Source organism: Chiloscyllium plagiosum, unplaced genomic scaffold, assembly GCF_037043375.1.
Source record: "Chiloscyllium plagiosum isolate Xiang-an unplaced genomic scaffold, Cpla_swu_hap1 HiC_scaffold_10, whole genome shotgun sequence".
Lineage (NCBI taxonomy): Eukaryota > Metazoa > Chordata > Chondrichthyes > Orectolobiformes > Hemiscylliidae > Chiloscyllium > Chiloscyllium plagiosum.
Genome location: NW_028270148.1, coordinates 98,976,100 through 98,988,711, shown reverse-complemented (window position 1 = coordinate 98,988,711; position 12,612 = coordinate 98,976,100). Strand labels below are relative to the sequence as shown.

The following is a 12,612-nucleotide window of genomic DNA, read 5'->3' as shown; positions in this document are numbered from 1 at the left end:
AAATATGGCTTAGCAGATGTCACTTTCACTTCTCAAGTCTGGGTAGCAAATTATTGCCCATAAAAGATGAACATGAAAATGTAAGTTGCTACTTGAATGCAGTTCTGTCAGAGCACTGTACTGTTTGCACTGCCAAGCTCCAATTAACACCTTAGACAGAGACCCATGGATCAAGTAGACATTGGAAGATCCCAATAATGAGAGAAGTGGCAAGAGTTCAGTGATCTAGTCAACAGTCTTCCTTCAATGACCACCATCTAAAGCAGATTATCTGCATGCTTAGCTCAAGACATGTAAACATGAATTGAAACGTAGCTAATACTTATCCCTTAACCTCTAATATCACACTGTACTTTGTGGGAGCTTGCCATATTTCCCTATATTATAAGTGCTGCACTTCAGTTAGTTTTTAATTGGTTCTGAAACACTTTGGGTCATCCGAAGGATGTGAGAAGTGAAGTGCTGTAGACATACAAATCCTTTTTTAAAGATTTGGAAACAGAAGATCAAAATGGCTCACTTGACCAGAGCCGACTTTGCTTCACTTCCCTTCTCTCTTCACCTGCAAGTCTAAATTCAGAAAAAGGTCCACGACATCTAGTTTGCAACACAGCAAGTCTGTTGCAATTCTATTAAGATGAGACCACTATCACACTCCATGGAAATTCTACATATCCATCACTAGGTGTCACCAAAACACTAGTATACTTCATTTTGTATTGTAGTGGCGTTCCAACTCATGGAAAGTAAGAGGTATTTTACAGTGGTTTTAAATGCTATTTGATGTTTCAAACTAAAGGTAGGGCAAGGTGCAATTTTAAATTTGTCATCCTGATTTTCATATTCCTCCATGGACTTGTCCTTTGCCATCTCTAATTCCTCCAGCACTAGAATCCTTTACAGTCATCCAATTTGGATTTTCCCACAGTGATGCCTTCACTTACTTGAATGCCAAGTGTGGAATTCTTTCTTAAACTTCTCTCATGCCTTAAGTCACAGAGGTGTACCACACAGAAACAGACCCTTTGGTCCAACTTGTCCATTGCCAACCAGATACCCTAAATTAATCTAGTGCCTTGCCAGCATTTGGCCCATATCCCTCTAGACCCTTCCTATTCATATATCCATCCAGATACCTTTTAAGTGCTATAATTGTACCAGCCTCCACCAATTCCTATAGCAGCTCATTCCATACACCATTGAGTGAAAAGGTTGCCCAGTAGGTCCCTTTTAAATCTTTCCTCTCGCACCCTAAACCTATGCCCTCTAGTTCTGGATTCCCCCCAACCCAGGGAAAAGATCTTGTCTATGTACCCTATCCACACTATTGATTTTATAAACATCTATAGGTCACCCCTCAGCCTCAGATTCATTAAAACATAACTCTGACTAAATTCCTGGTCATCTGTCTCTATGTTTGCTGGCATCTCACGATCACATTTATTTGATACAGTTCCTTGAGATATCACCATGCATTTGTGCAATGCTGCAAATCATAAAAAGCTTGCATTTGTAGTCAAATGCTAATGTCGTGCCTACATTTAAGGCAAACTGTAAGTTATCTGGGAACTATAGACCAGAGAGTCTGATATTGATTGTGGGCAAGTTGTTGGAGGGGATTCTGAGATTGGATTTACAAGAATTTGGAGAGGCGAGGACTGATTAGGGATAGTCAGCATGGCTTTGTGCGTGGGATACAGTATCTCACTAACTTAATGGAGTTTTTTTTTGAGGACATGACCAAAAATGATAGATGACAGCACAGCTGTAGACGTCATCTACATGGACTTCAGTAAAACCTATGACAAGGTTCAGCATGGTAAACTGGCTGGTAAAGTTAGATCATGTGGGTTTCTTGCCAATTGGATACAAAATTGTCTCGACAGTAGGAGACAGTAGATGATGGTTCAGAGTTGTTTTTTTGGATGGAAGCCTGTGACCAGTACTGGGACCATTTTTGTTTCTTCTTATTATAAAAGAACTTGAATGAGAATACAGGAAGCATGGTAAGTTTGCAGGTGACACTAAAATTGGTGGTATAGCAGATACTGAGGTTATCCATGATTACAAAGGATTCATGATCAATTGGGCCAATGGGCTGAGGACTTTAATTGGATGAATGAAAGGGGGGTGCATTTTGGTAAGAGTAACAAGAGCAGGACTTGGAGTAAATGGCAGAGGCTCAGGCAGTGTTGTTGAACAGAGACCCCTAGGGGTTCAGGTATACAGTTCTTTGAAAGTTGTGTCACAGGTAGACAAGGTGGCATTTAGCACCCCTACCTTCATTGCTCAAACTATTGAATATATGAGTTGGGACATCATGAGAAGGTTGCACAGGACATTGGTGAGGCGCCTTCTGGAATACTTGTACAGTTCTGCTATTATAATATTAAATTGGAGGAGGTTCAGAAAAGATTTACAACATATTGCCCAGAATGGAGGGTTTGAGAGACCAGATAGGCTGGGACTTTTTTCACTAGGGTTTATGAGACGGAGGGTGACCTTATAGAGGTTTATAATATCATGATAAATTGAACAGCAAAGGTCTTTTCCCCAGGGTAGTGGAGTCCTAAACTATTTTTAAGATGTGAGGAGGAAGATTTAAAAAGGGACCTGAGGGACAACTTTTTCCACAGAGGGTGGTTTGTATGTGGAATGTGCCAGAGGAAGGTCTGGTAGCAGCAGATACAGTTACAACAATTAAAAGACTTTTGGACAGGTACACAAATAGGAAAGGTTTAGAGGGATGTGAGCCAAACACAGGCAAATGGAACTAATTTAGTTTGGGAAACTTGGTTGCTATGAGCGAGTTGGACTGAAGAGTCTGTTTCCATGTTGCATGACTCTGGGTGCTCCGGTTTCGTCCCACAGTCCAAAGATGTGCAGGTTAGGTGAATTGGCCATGCTAAATTGCCCATAGTGTTAGGTCAATTAGTCAGAGGGAAATGGGTCTGGGTGGGTTACTCTTCGGATGGTCGGTGTGGACTGGTTGGGCCAAAGTGCCTGTTTCCACACTGCAGGGAATCTAATCTAATCTACAAATGATCACATCTCCAGGATGATCAACAGTATTTTACAAACATGTAATGACTTTTAAAGAAAGAAAAACATGGTAACCCGTTCAAACATCAATCGCATCACACAGGGAACTGGTTTTCAACTGGTGCTAGTTGAAGATAAAACACTGACCAAGACACTGAGCACTGCACTGCCCTTCAAATAAAATATTTTATAGTCAACTGAAGGAGGAGACTAACTGCTCTATTTAAAATAGCATCTTATCTGATTTACACTTCCAATAATGCTGCACACCCTCACTGTGCTGGGAATTGTCAGTGTAGATTGCATGCTCACGTCTGCTTGGTCTGTCACTGACTGCTGCCAATTATTTTTAATTAATTTGGAACAAGAGTTATAATGCATTTGGTATAACAGAGCCACAAACAGCAAGAGCTCCCACTGGGTAAGTTTCAGGGCAGCATCAAGATATTACAGACGTCAACAGGTATGCATCTGAATATCAGCAAAATCAGAGCTATCTTCAACCTGATCAATGTCAGCTTCCTCTTCATCATCGGCATCAGTCTGCTCCAAGGTGCGTAGCTGGACACTATCCTCTTGATCACTTGGATAAGCTGGCTCCAAGGACTCCTGCGATTGGTTAACTGTGTCACCATGACAGAGTGCACTGATTTCACACTTGGAGCTGGAAGATAATACTTCCATCGATGGAGAAAGGAGAGTGCCTTCAATGCTGGCACGCTGTTAGGAGAGGGAATATTCATCACTGACTGTTCACAAATTTTCATTGTTTAATACTTTATATGTATACACACACACACACACACACACACAAAGACAGGTAGACTGAATTCTACCTCTGTTATTCTAAACAAAAAGAAATTATTCCATAAAATGTGTAAGCGGAATTCCAGAAATGGAATACCAGAAGTATTTAATTTATATTTACAAAGGAGATTCCAAGGTTATCACACTTAAGAGCAAAAGGACAAGAAATGGGAGCAAACAAGCAACATTATGGCTCCTTAAGTATGAACAGTCCATTTAATACGATCTCATTTGACCTTCAACTCCACTTTCCCACCTGCTTGCGTCCCTCAATTCTATGAAAGCACAAGAACACTTTCGCAACCTTGAATATATTCTGTGATGGAGAAACTGTAACTATTTCCGTAGTTAACTATTTCCGTAGATTCATAACACTTTCAGGAAATTTCTAATCTCGGACCTCAATGATTTGTCCATTACCCTGACCATATACCCAATGTTATGGATTACCTTATAAAGGAGAAAACAAGACCGTGGGCGGCACGGTAGCACAATGGTTAGCACTGCTGCCTCACAGCGCCAGAGATCCGGGTTCAATTCCCGCCTCAGGCGACTGACTGTGTGGAGTTTGCACATTCTCCCAGTGTCTGCATGGGTTTCCTCCGGGTGCTGCGGTTTCCTCCCACACTCCAAAAATGTGCAGATTAGGTGAATTGGCCACGCTAAATTGCCTGTAATGTTAGGTGCAGGGGTAAATGTAGGGGAATGGGTCTGGGTGGGTGTGCTTTGGCGGGTCGGTGTGGACTTGTTGGGCCAAAGGGCCTGTTTCCACACTGTAGGGAATCTAATCTAATCTAAAGACCTCAGCATCTACCCTTCATAATTGAGAAGGCAGGGAGATTACTTCTTATTCTTCCAAGCATCAGAAACCAAAACTGAACACAGATGTAGCTTCACCTGAGCCCTATCCTGTTGTAGCAAGATGCCTTTATTACTGTACTTCAATTCCCTTACAATATATGCCAACGTGACATTTGTCTTCCTAATTACTTGCTGTCCTTGCATGTACTTGTACAACAAAATATCTTCAACTTCAAAAAGTTTCACACTAATTTTATTTTTCTATTCTTACGGTCAGTCACACTTCTCCACATTATAATCCAGCAGCTCTCTTGTTGCCCGCCCACTCACTTAACCTGTTAAGAACCATAACATCGGAGAAATAGTAGACTATTCAGCCCATCATGTCTGCTCCACTATTCAATGAGATCATGGCTGATCTGATAATCTTCAACTCCAATTTTTCTGCCCAATATCTATAACCTCAGATTCCCTTACTGATTAACATCCGTCTACATCTACCTTTAATTCACCTAACCTCCACAGACCTCTGTGATAAAGAATTCACAGATTCATAACCTTGAGACAAGAAATTCTTTTCCCTCTGTCTTAAAGGGATGACTCTTTATTCGGAGATTATGCTTTCTGATCTTAGACTCTCCCACAAGGGGGAACCAACCTTTCTGCAACTACCCTGGCAAATTCCCCAAGAATTTTGCATTTCATCAGTGTCATCTTTCATTAATCTGAACTCCAATGAGTACACGCCCAACCTACTCAACCTCTCCTCATAAGAGGGTGTCTTCAACTTGGGATTACCCTAGCCTAGTTTCTCTGGACTGCCTCCAATGTCACTATATGTTTCCTTAGATAAGTGGACCAAAATCATTGACAGTATTCCTGCTGTGGTCTGACTATAGTGCCTTGTAAATTTTCAACCAGACCTCCCTATTTTTATAATCCACTCCCTTTGAAAAGGAAGGCCAACATTCCTTATTACCCACAATGCACAAGGACTTCAAAACCCCTCTGCAGTCTTTCTCCATTTAAACAATATTCAGTTCCTCTATCCTTCCTGCCTTTGTACATAACTTTACGTTTTCCCACAAGTTATTTCATCTGCTAAGTTTTTGCTGACTTACTTAACCTGTGCAGATTTGGAGCCATCCTCATCCCTCCCTTTTCACTTGTGCTTGCACTTTGAAAGAGCTAGCCCATTAGAGCCACTCTGCTTTTCCTTTTTGCCCTATAAACTCTAAATTTCAAGCACTTAGCTAATTTCTTTTGAAATATACCATTCAATAAAGTTTCCACCAACATTTCAAGTAATGCATTGCAGGTCACAGTTTTTAAAAACTTTCATTTCTCTCTAGCTGTTTTGCCAATCAGCTTAAATCTGTTTTCCCATCTTAAATAAACTAAGACATGAAATAAATCAGAGAAAGATCTTCCCCAGAGTAATAGCTTTGTTTCAAGATCATTAATACCCCTCCTCCAAAATACTTGGAATAGTCCTCTGATCATGGCAGAATTACTGATGAAAATGGTCAAGTAGTTTCTAATGACATGCATGATTAAGCTTTTTCTTCTAAACAGGAAGAACTCAGCTTTCACAATCTTGGACTATAGAACATTTTGAAACGTCAATAAAGTTTGAGCATCTCTCCAAAAGACTTGATCAAATAATTCAAGTCAATACTCAGTGAAGAGAATATCTGACGGGATTCTAAACTGAGAAGCCATCTTTCTTCAGGTCTTAGCCACTATTTCTGCAAGTGCTGACTCTAAGTGGCTTAAATGGGTTTTGGGATAACTAGACAAACTATGTACAGTAATGGAAGTCATTTCTTTCTAACCTAATTTTTTTTGAAAGGAACAGCTTTTGGCAATTTTATCAAGTAGCTCAAATTCAATTTTCTTGAACCATGTGAAAGTACATTACAGTGCATGCACACACCCACCCAGTGCTCCCATCTCACTGCAGAAATAACACTAAACTTAAAGGTTACGTTTACCTTATCTTGTCTTCTTTCTGAAAGGGGACAAAGAAACAAAAAATAAAAAATTAGTTGCAAAACTGGCATAAAACATATTAACTGGATCTTTAACTCTAAGTGTGCATTGCTGAAAGAGTTACAGATTACACCATAATGGCAAGAAACAATCAAATAAACTATGGGTTATGTTCTGTTCAGTACTTTAATAAAGAAGTTTCGTCACTGACCCAATTGTTTAGCAGACTTCAGCCTCGCCGATGGTTCTGCAAAATATAGAAAAGTAGAATGAAGGATGGTTCTTTTATAAAAAGGTCAAATTGCATCAGTGCAAATGTATACCTGCTGTCAGACTCCAAGTTCTCTGATCCAGGTGTGCTTGCAACAGTTACACATTTCCATTAAAGAGAAAAATTTGCAAATCACTCTGGGGATAATCAACATCTTTGACAAGGTTGACATTATCTATCCCTAGTTCTGCTCAAGGTCATGGTGGTAATCCTGGAACTATTAAGGTGAAAGTACAATTGCAGTGCTATTAAGTAGAGAGCATAATTTTGATCTAGTTATGGTTATAATGTTCAAGTTCATGATGGTATACAACTTGTGTGTTAAGGTCTTTTTATACATTTGCTATGCGTCTAGTCTTCGGTGACAAACAGTGACCAACCCTACCTCACCATGGTTTCACAAATGCTCTGGACTGCTTTGCACCAGGCAGATGTAGCATTTTGAATCTGTCAAATGCCTGGATAGTGAAGGGTCACAAATTTTAGGCTCCATATATTTCTAAGCTCTGAGGTCCACTCAACTCAGTGGTAGCACACAAATCTGAGCCAGAGATTGTGGTTTCCAGGCTCCCTCCAGAGACTTCACAATCCAGATTCACACTCCAGTGTAGTGTTTAGCAGCTTCTCTGCTGTAGATGCCTCCCAATAAAAAAAAAAATGTTTTTAAAATGTTGAGACCTGAAATGGAGACTCTGCCTTGCCCTGTCAGGTGGTTACAAAAGATCCTGTGCCTTATTCTAGGAAATCTCAGTTTTCTTACCAACATTTATGCCTCAAACATCATAAATGAATATCTAGTAATTTTATTCAATTTGTTTATGGAATAGCTGTTTGCAAATTAGCTGCTGCCTTTCCACAGGTTGTGGGTGCAGGAGTAGATGAATTCCTCAAGCTTCATCACCCATTCAATTAAACAGAGGCCAATCTGTGCCTCAAATTAATTTTAACTGCTTCCATTCCATGTCCCTTGAATCACTAGTGCCCCGTGACCAAAAAATTCTGATGTCAGTAAACTATTAATTGATCCTCCCTAGCTCTTTTAGGGAAAACAGCAGCAGATTTCCACTATTCTTCTGTGAAATGTTACAACTATGACTACGCTTCAGTGGCTGTGGGATGTGTGGAAGTCATTGACAGATCCAATTCAAGTTTTTCTAAAAATCCTTTCTTCATTCTTTTACAGGCCCAACTGATAGCAAACACTCGCTGTTGTTTGGCATTTTGCATCTTACTTCTAGTCAGTTCAAAATGGTCTTAGCAGCTGTAGGGATGAATTGTAATGTTTGGCATTTAACTGGTCTGTTCATTTCAATGCTCAAATCCAAAATGAGAAGTTTGGCATGTTTTCAAACAAGTGGAACCCAAAATCAATACACTCTTACTTTGGTTACACGATTACCATTTCAATTTAAGCAATTTATCTACAAGCCATTAAATAAAATTATGTTTAACAAAACTGAATCTGTTTATGCAAAACAAAACTCAAATCGACTTCTGTTCCTCATCACAGAATGTACCAATTGATCTAGATAGGTCAACACCATTTGCATACCCCATCATCCCAACTTCACTACACTTACACAACTGCCATGCTCACTCACAACTTACCACAGGAAGTTGGTTAGTATGCTAAGTGAATTTGAGGTATAGATTCTTCCCAACATCTCTACTCAAAAGATGTAAACTCCATCCCAACAACTGTGCTCTAAAATATTAACCAAATAATTTCCTTCAGACTCCAAGGAGGCTGAAGAATAAACTGGGAGGGTTCTTGCAGACTTTAGCCTTTGTTACTAACCAGCCACAGAAGGTATACAAGGGGAGCTGTGGTAACCCCTGTCATTTCTGAAGGGTGAGCACTAATCCTCTGGATTTGTTAGCCAAGACCAGAAGACTGCACTAGCCTGTAATTTCTCACTTGCATAAGCAAAGGACATCAGCAGGATTTTCCTGCCCGAAATCAAAAACAATGGAAACAAAAACGACAAGAGACATGGCTGGTCAAATACTTCCAATTCCAAACACAGCTCTCTTTCCCAGTTTTAACTTTTTTTGCGTAGGGGGTTGTAAGGCATGAGAGAAGCATATAGATAATAAGAAGGTGAGCTGAGGAAGAGTGAGACTGCCACAGTCGAGTGATTAATTGAACAAGGACATTGAGAAACTCTTCAAGGGTTTGTATTCTAGCCTACTAATATTTCAGGACTATTGGGAACTGACCAATTGTAACTAAGCAGGTTTGGGATGACAAAACTGAAACAGTTTAGCTATGGAGAACATAGTAAAAGCAGTAGGCCATTCAGCCTCTTGAGCCTGTTCTACATTCAATGCGATCATGCCTAATACCTCCCTTTGGTCCAAACCTTTTAATGCCTTTGCTTAACAAAAAATTACTTATCTCAGATTTAAAATTAACTCATCTGACATTCACTGCCATTTATGGAAGTGAGTCCCAAACATTTACTACCTCCTGTGCTTCCTAACATTTTTTTTTAAATGAAAGGTCTGACCTTAATTCTTAGACTATGACCACAGTGCTAGAATCTCCAACCAGTGGAAATAGTTTCATCCAGCTTGTCTCTTTTAGTTAACATTGAAGGCTTTTGATCAGATCACCTCTTAACCTAAACTTTAGACAAAACAGGCCTAGTTTGTATAATCTTTCCTCATAACCCAAGTCCAGATATCAATCTTGTAAACCCACAATTTACTCCAAGGCTAATATATCCTTCCGAGGGTGTAGTGCCCAGATCTGCTCCCAGTACTCTAAATGGGATTGAACCAGGGCAGTGAAAGTTTGGACCAAAAACAACTGAGCAGCAACATTTGAATAAGAAACTCTCTCTCTGTTTCCCGATTCCAGCTGTCCATTTTGAAGATGAAAATACTCACCTTAGTACCATGCCCAGACAGGTGCCACAGGTTTGCAACATGCTTCAGAAGACTGCCCACTTCCCTAATGCCTCATAGCATCTATTCCTGCCTCTATCCCATAACCCCTCCCATTTATCTCATCCATCCCAGAGGCTACCAGCCTCATTCCTGATGAAGGGCTTTTACCCGAAACCTCGATTTTCCTGCTCCTCGGATGCTGTTTTTCCAGCACCACTCTAATCTGGATTCTGATCTCCAGCATCTGCAGTACCCACTTTTGCCTACCTGTTCAACCTACTCAGCTTCACCCCCAACTAACAGACAGCAAATCCACCTCTAACTCTATGCAAGTTGCACTTAACAAGCATGAGACAGACGAGGGAATACAAAGCAGGTTTGTTTCCAGCTCCTAATTTTTATTACTCATGGGCAAAGTATAGTTCCATAAACTCTAATCTCACCATAGCCAATATTTAATTCAAATTGTGTTATTTGTAGACTGACATGATAAATGACCAGATTGCTATAGAAACTCTAGATATGTGAATGCCCTCCAAAGCAAGCTGCCTTCCTCCAACAGTTTGATATTCCATATTAAACGGTCAACTCCAACAACTCTGAATAGACCATTTAATTGTAAAACCAATCACTGTCACAAGAAAGTAAGTGCCATAAATCCACTACACTCTGCTCCTTAGCACAATAATTTGGAGATATAATTTAATCTGAATCATTCCATTACAGTTTGTGCTGTCCTCAACACTCGCTATAAGCAATAAAGTCACTGTACCAGACTTCCTTCGGAGTCTGCGAGTTGTGATTCGGTCTTCCTTCACACGTGATTCTGCCTCTCTCTCACCCTCTGGGCTGTAGTGAAAGCCAGGATGATCTGCAGAGAAAATATTGCAATCGATAAATCTTTTCTGGACATAGTACTTTCCAGTTTCCCAAACACATAAATTAGGAGAAGTAAGCCATTCAGCTTCTTGAGCCTGTTCCCCAATCAATAAGATCACGGCTGACCAGTTTGCTTCAAAACTCCACATTCTCATCTGTGCCAATAATCAGATTCTTTAAGCAAGAGAATGCTTAAAAATATCCAATAATCCTGCCTCCACTGCATTGAGGCAGGGAGTTCCAAAGTCATCCAATTCTCAAAATGTTTCTTCACATCTCCTTTCTAAAAAAAAAGTGACCTTTAATTTTTAAATCGTGTCCCCCCAGTTCTGAATTCATCCCACAAGAGGAAAAATCTTTTCCACATCCACCTTGCCAAGATCATTCAGGATCATACTTCAATAAAATTGCCCTTGACTCGTCTACAGTGGAAATCCACTCTATCTTATGTTGGGATTGCAGGACAAAGTGCCCATTCCAGGGAAAAACTCGGTAAACTTCGAATAGATCTAGCTAGGTACTAAGAGATTTGAGTTTAGAAAAAAGGAGCAGGCATAGATTTGTATATAAAGAGTTAATGGCAGGTTGCTAAGACTACTACCTTCTTTCCATATTGTGCTTGCAACTTTAAGACAAAAGCTTCCTTCCTCGCCTCCCTGTCACGTTAAGTAATAGCTGTACAACAGAATATGGGAAACTGGAATTTGAGGGACTGATAAGGAGAAACATAAAATAAGCCATTCTATTAGCTTATCTCATCTGCACTTCATCTCAAATTACCCAGTAATGTCCTATTTCCACAGCATCACAGGACATTTTATGTATATAGATTAAACTACACAATAAAAGATGATACAAAATAGAAAATGGATACAAGGGATTAATATTCTATACATAAAAACATACATTTCTACAAAGCCCAGCGGTTTAAACATTTGCATACATGTTTTCATATTAAAATCAAGGGTTCCAAGTGATACGTCCAGATGTGTCAATTGGACACAGCATCCCAAATCACTGTAATATAGTCTTTGACAATAACTTGCATCAGTCCAAGATTCTTCAATACAAAGATTGGTTCTAAAACGATTTGAAAAATTAAACCGTACAGCACAAAAGATTCTTCAGCCAATGAGAGGCATTAGTATGGAAGTAATGCTACAAGATTAACAATTTAGAAGCCCATGCATTTGCTCTCGGGACACTCATTCATATCCTACCAAAGTAGCTAGTGGAATTTTAATGCAATTAAGTGCTAGTCAGTCAGTGATGGTGATAATGAAACCAGACAGACAGTGGTCACACAGTGCACCAAAATTGGGGGATCTGTCCAACAGACTCAAACAACACAATACTTCGTATCGTACCTTGCTGACAACATCCCAGATGTCACTATCTCTGGGCATGTCTCTCCCAAACAACAGTAACAACCCACTGTAAGTGGCAGTGCAGTGATATACAGTTGGAAGGAGTTGTCCTGAAAGCCCTGAACATTGGCATCAAAGAACCGCCTGTTGATCACCACTTACCGGGACCCCCATCCCCCAAAAAAGGCTGATGAATCAATACTCCATGTTACGCACTTGAAGGAAGCACTGAAGGCAGCAAAGAACACAATATACAGTGATTGGGGTCACAGTTTTCAAAGTACATCAAAGACTGCTCAGTAGGCTTTATTGACGGAGTTTACCTAAACCTATAGAACAGATGCAGATTGTGCCTGCACCAAGTGCTGAGAGAGGCAACAAATAAAAAAAAAAAGGAAAAATCTACTTGATCTCATTCTCACCAATTTACCTGTCACATATGCATCTGTCCATGACAGTGTCAGGTGCAGTGACCCTGTACAATCCTTGTGAAGGTGTCCTGTCTTCACATTGAGGATATTCTCGATCCTATGTGGCACAGTGATTTTGAACAGATGCAAC

At 40.0% G+C, this 12,612-nt stretch overlaps 1 protein-coding gene across 5 annotated transcripts in view; it reads right to left on the bottom strand.

The window, feature by feature from the left end:
• Nucleotides 1-12,612, bottom strand: part of LOC122553033 (pleckstrin homology domain-containing family G member 1-like) — a 222,404-nt gene that overhangs the window by 15,608 nt on the left and 194,184 nt on the right. For all 5 annotated transcript variants that reach the window (XM_043696473.2, XM_087991576.1, XM_087991577.1 and 2 more), the window contains 4 exons: nucleotides 10,578-10,676; nucleotides 6,854-6,889; nucleotides 6,645-6,661; nucleotides 3,547-3,762 (listed from right to left, as the gene is read on the bottom strand). In XM_043696473.2, coding sequence (XP_043552408.2) covers nucleotides 3,547-3,762; nucleotides 6,645-6,661; nucleotides 6,854-6,889; nucleotides 10,578-10,676 — 368 coding nt within the window. The remainder of the gene's footprint in view (nucleotides 1-3,546; nucleotides 3,763-6,644; nucleotides 6,662-6,853; nucleotides 6,890-10,577; nucleotides 10,677-12,612) is intronic.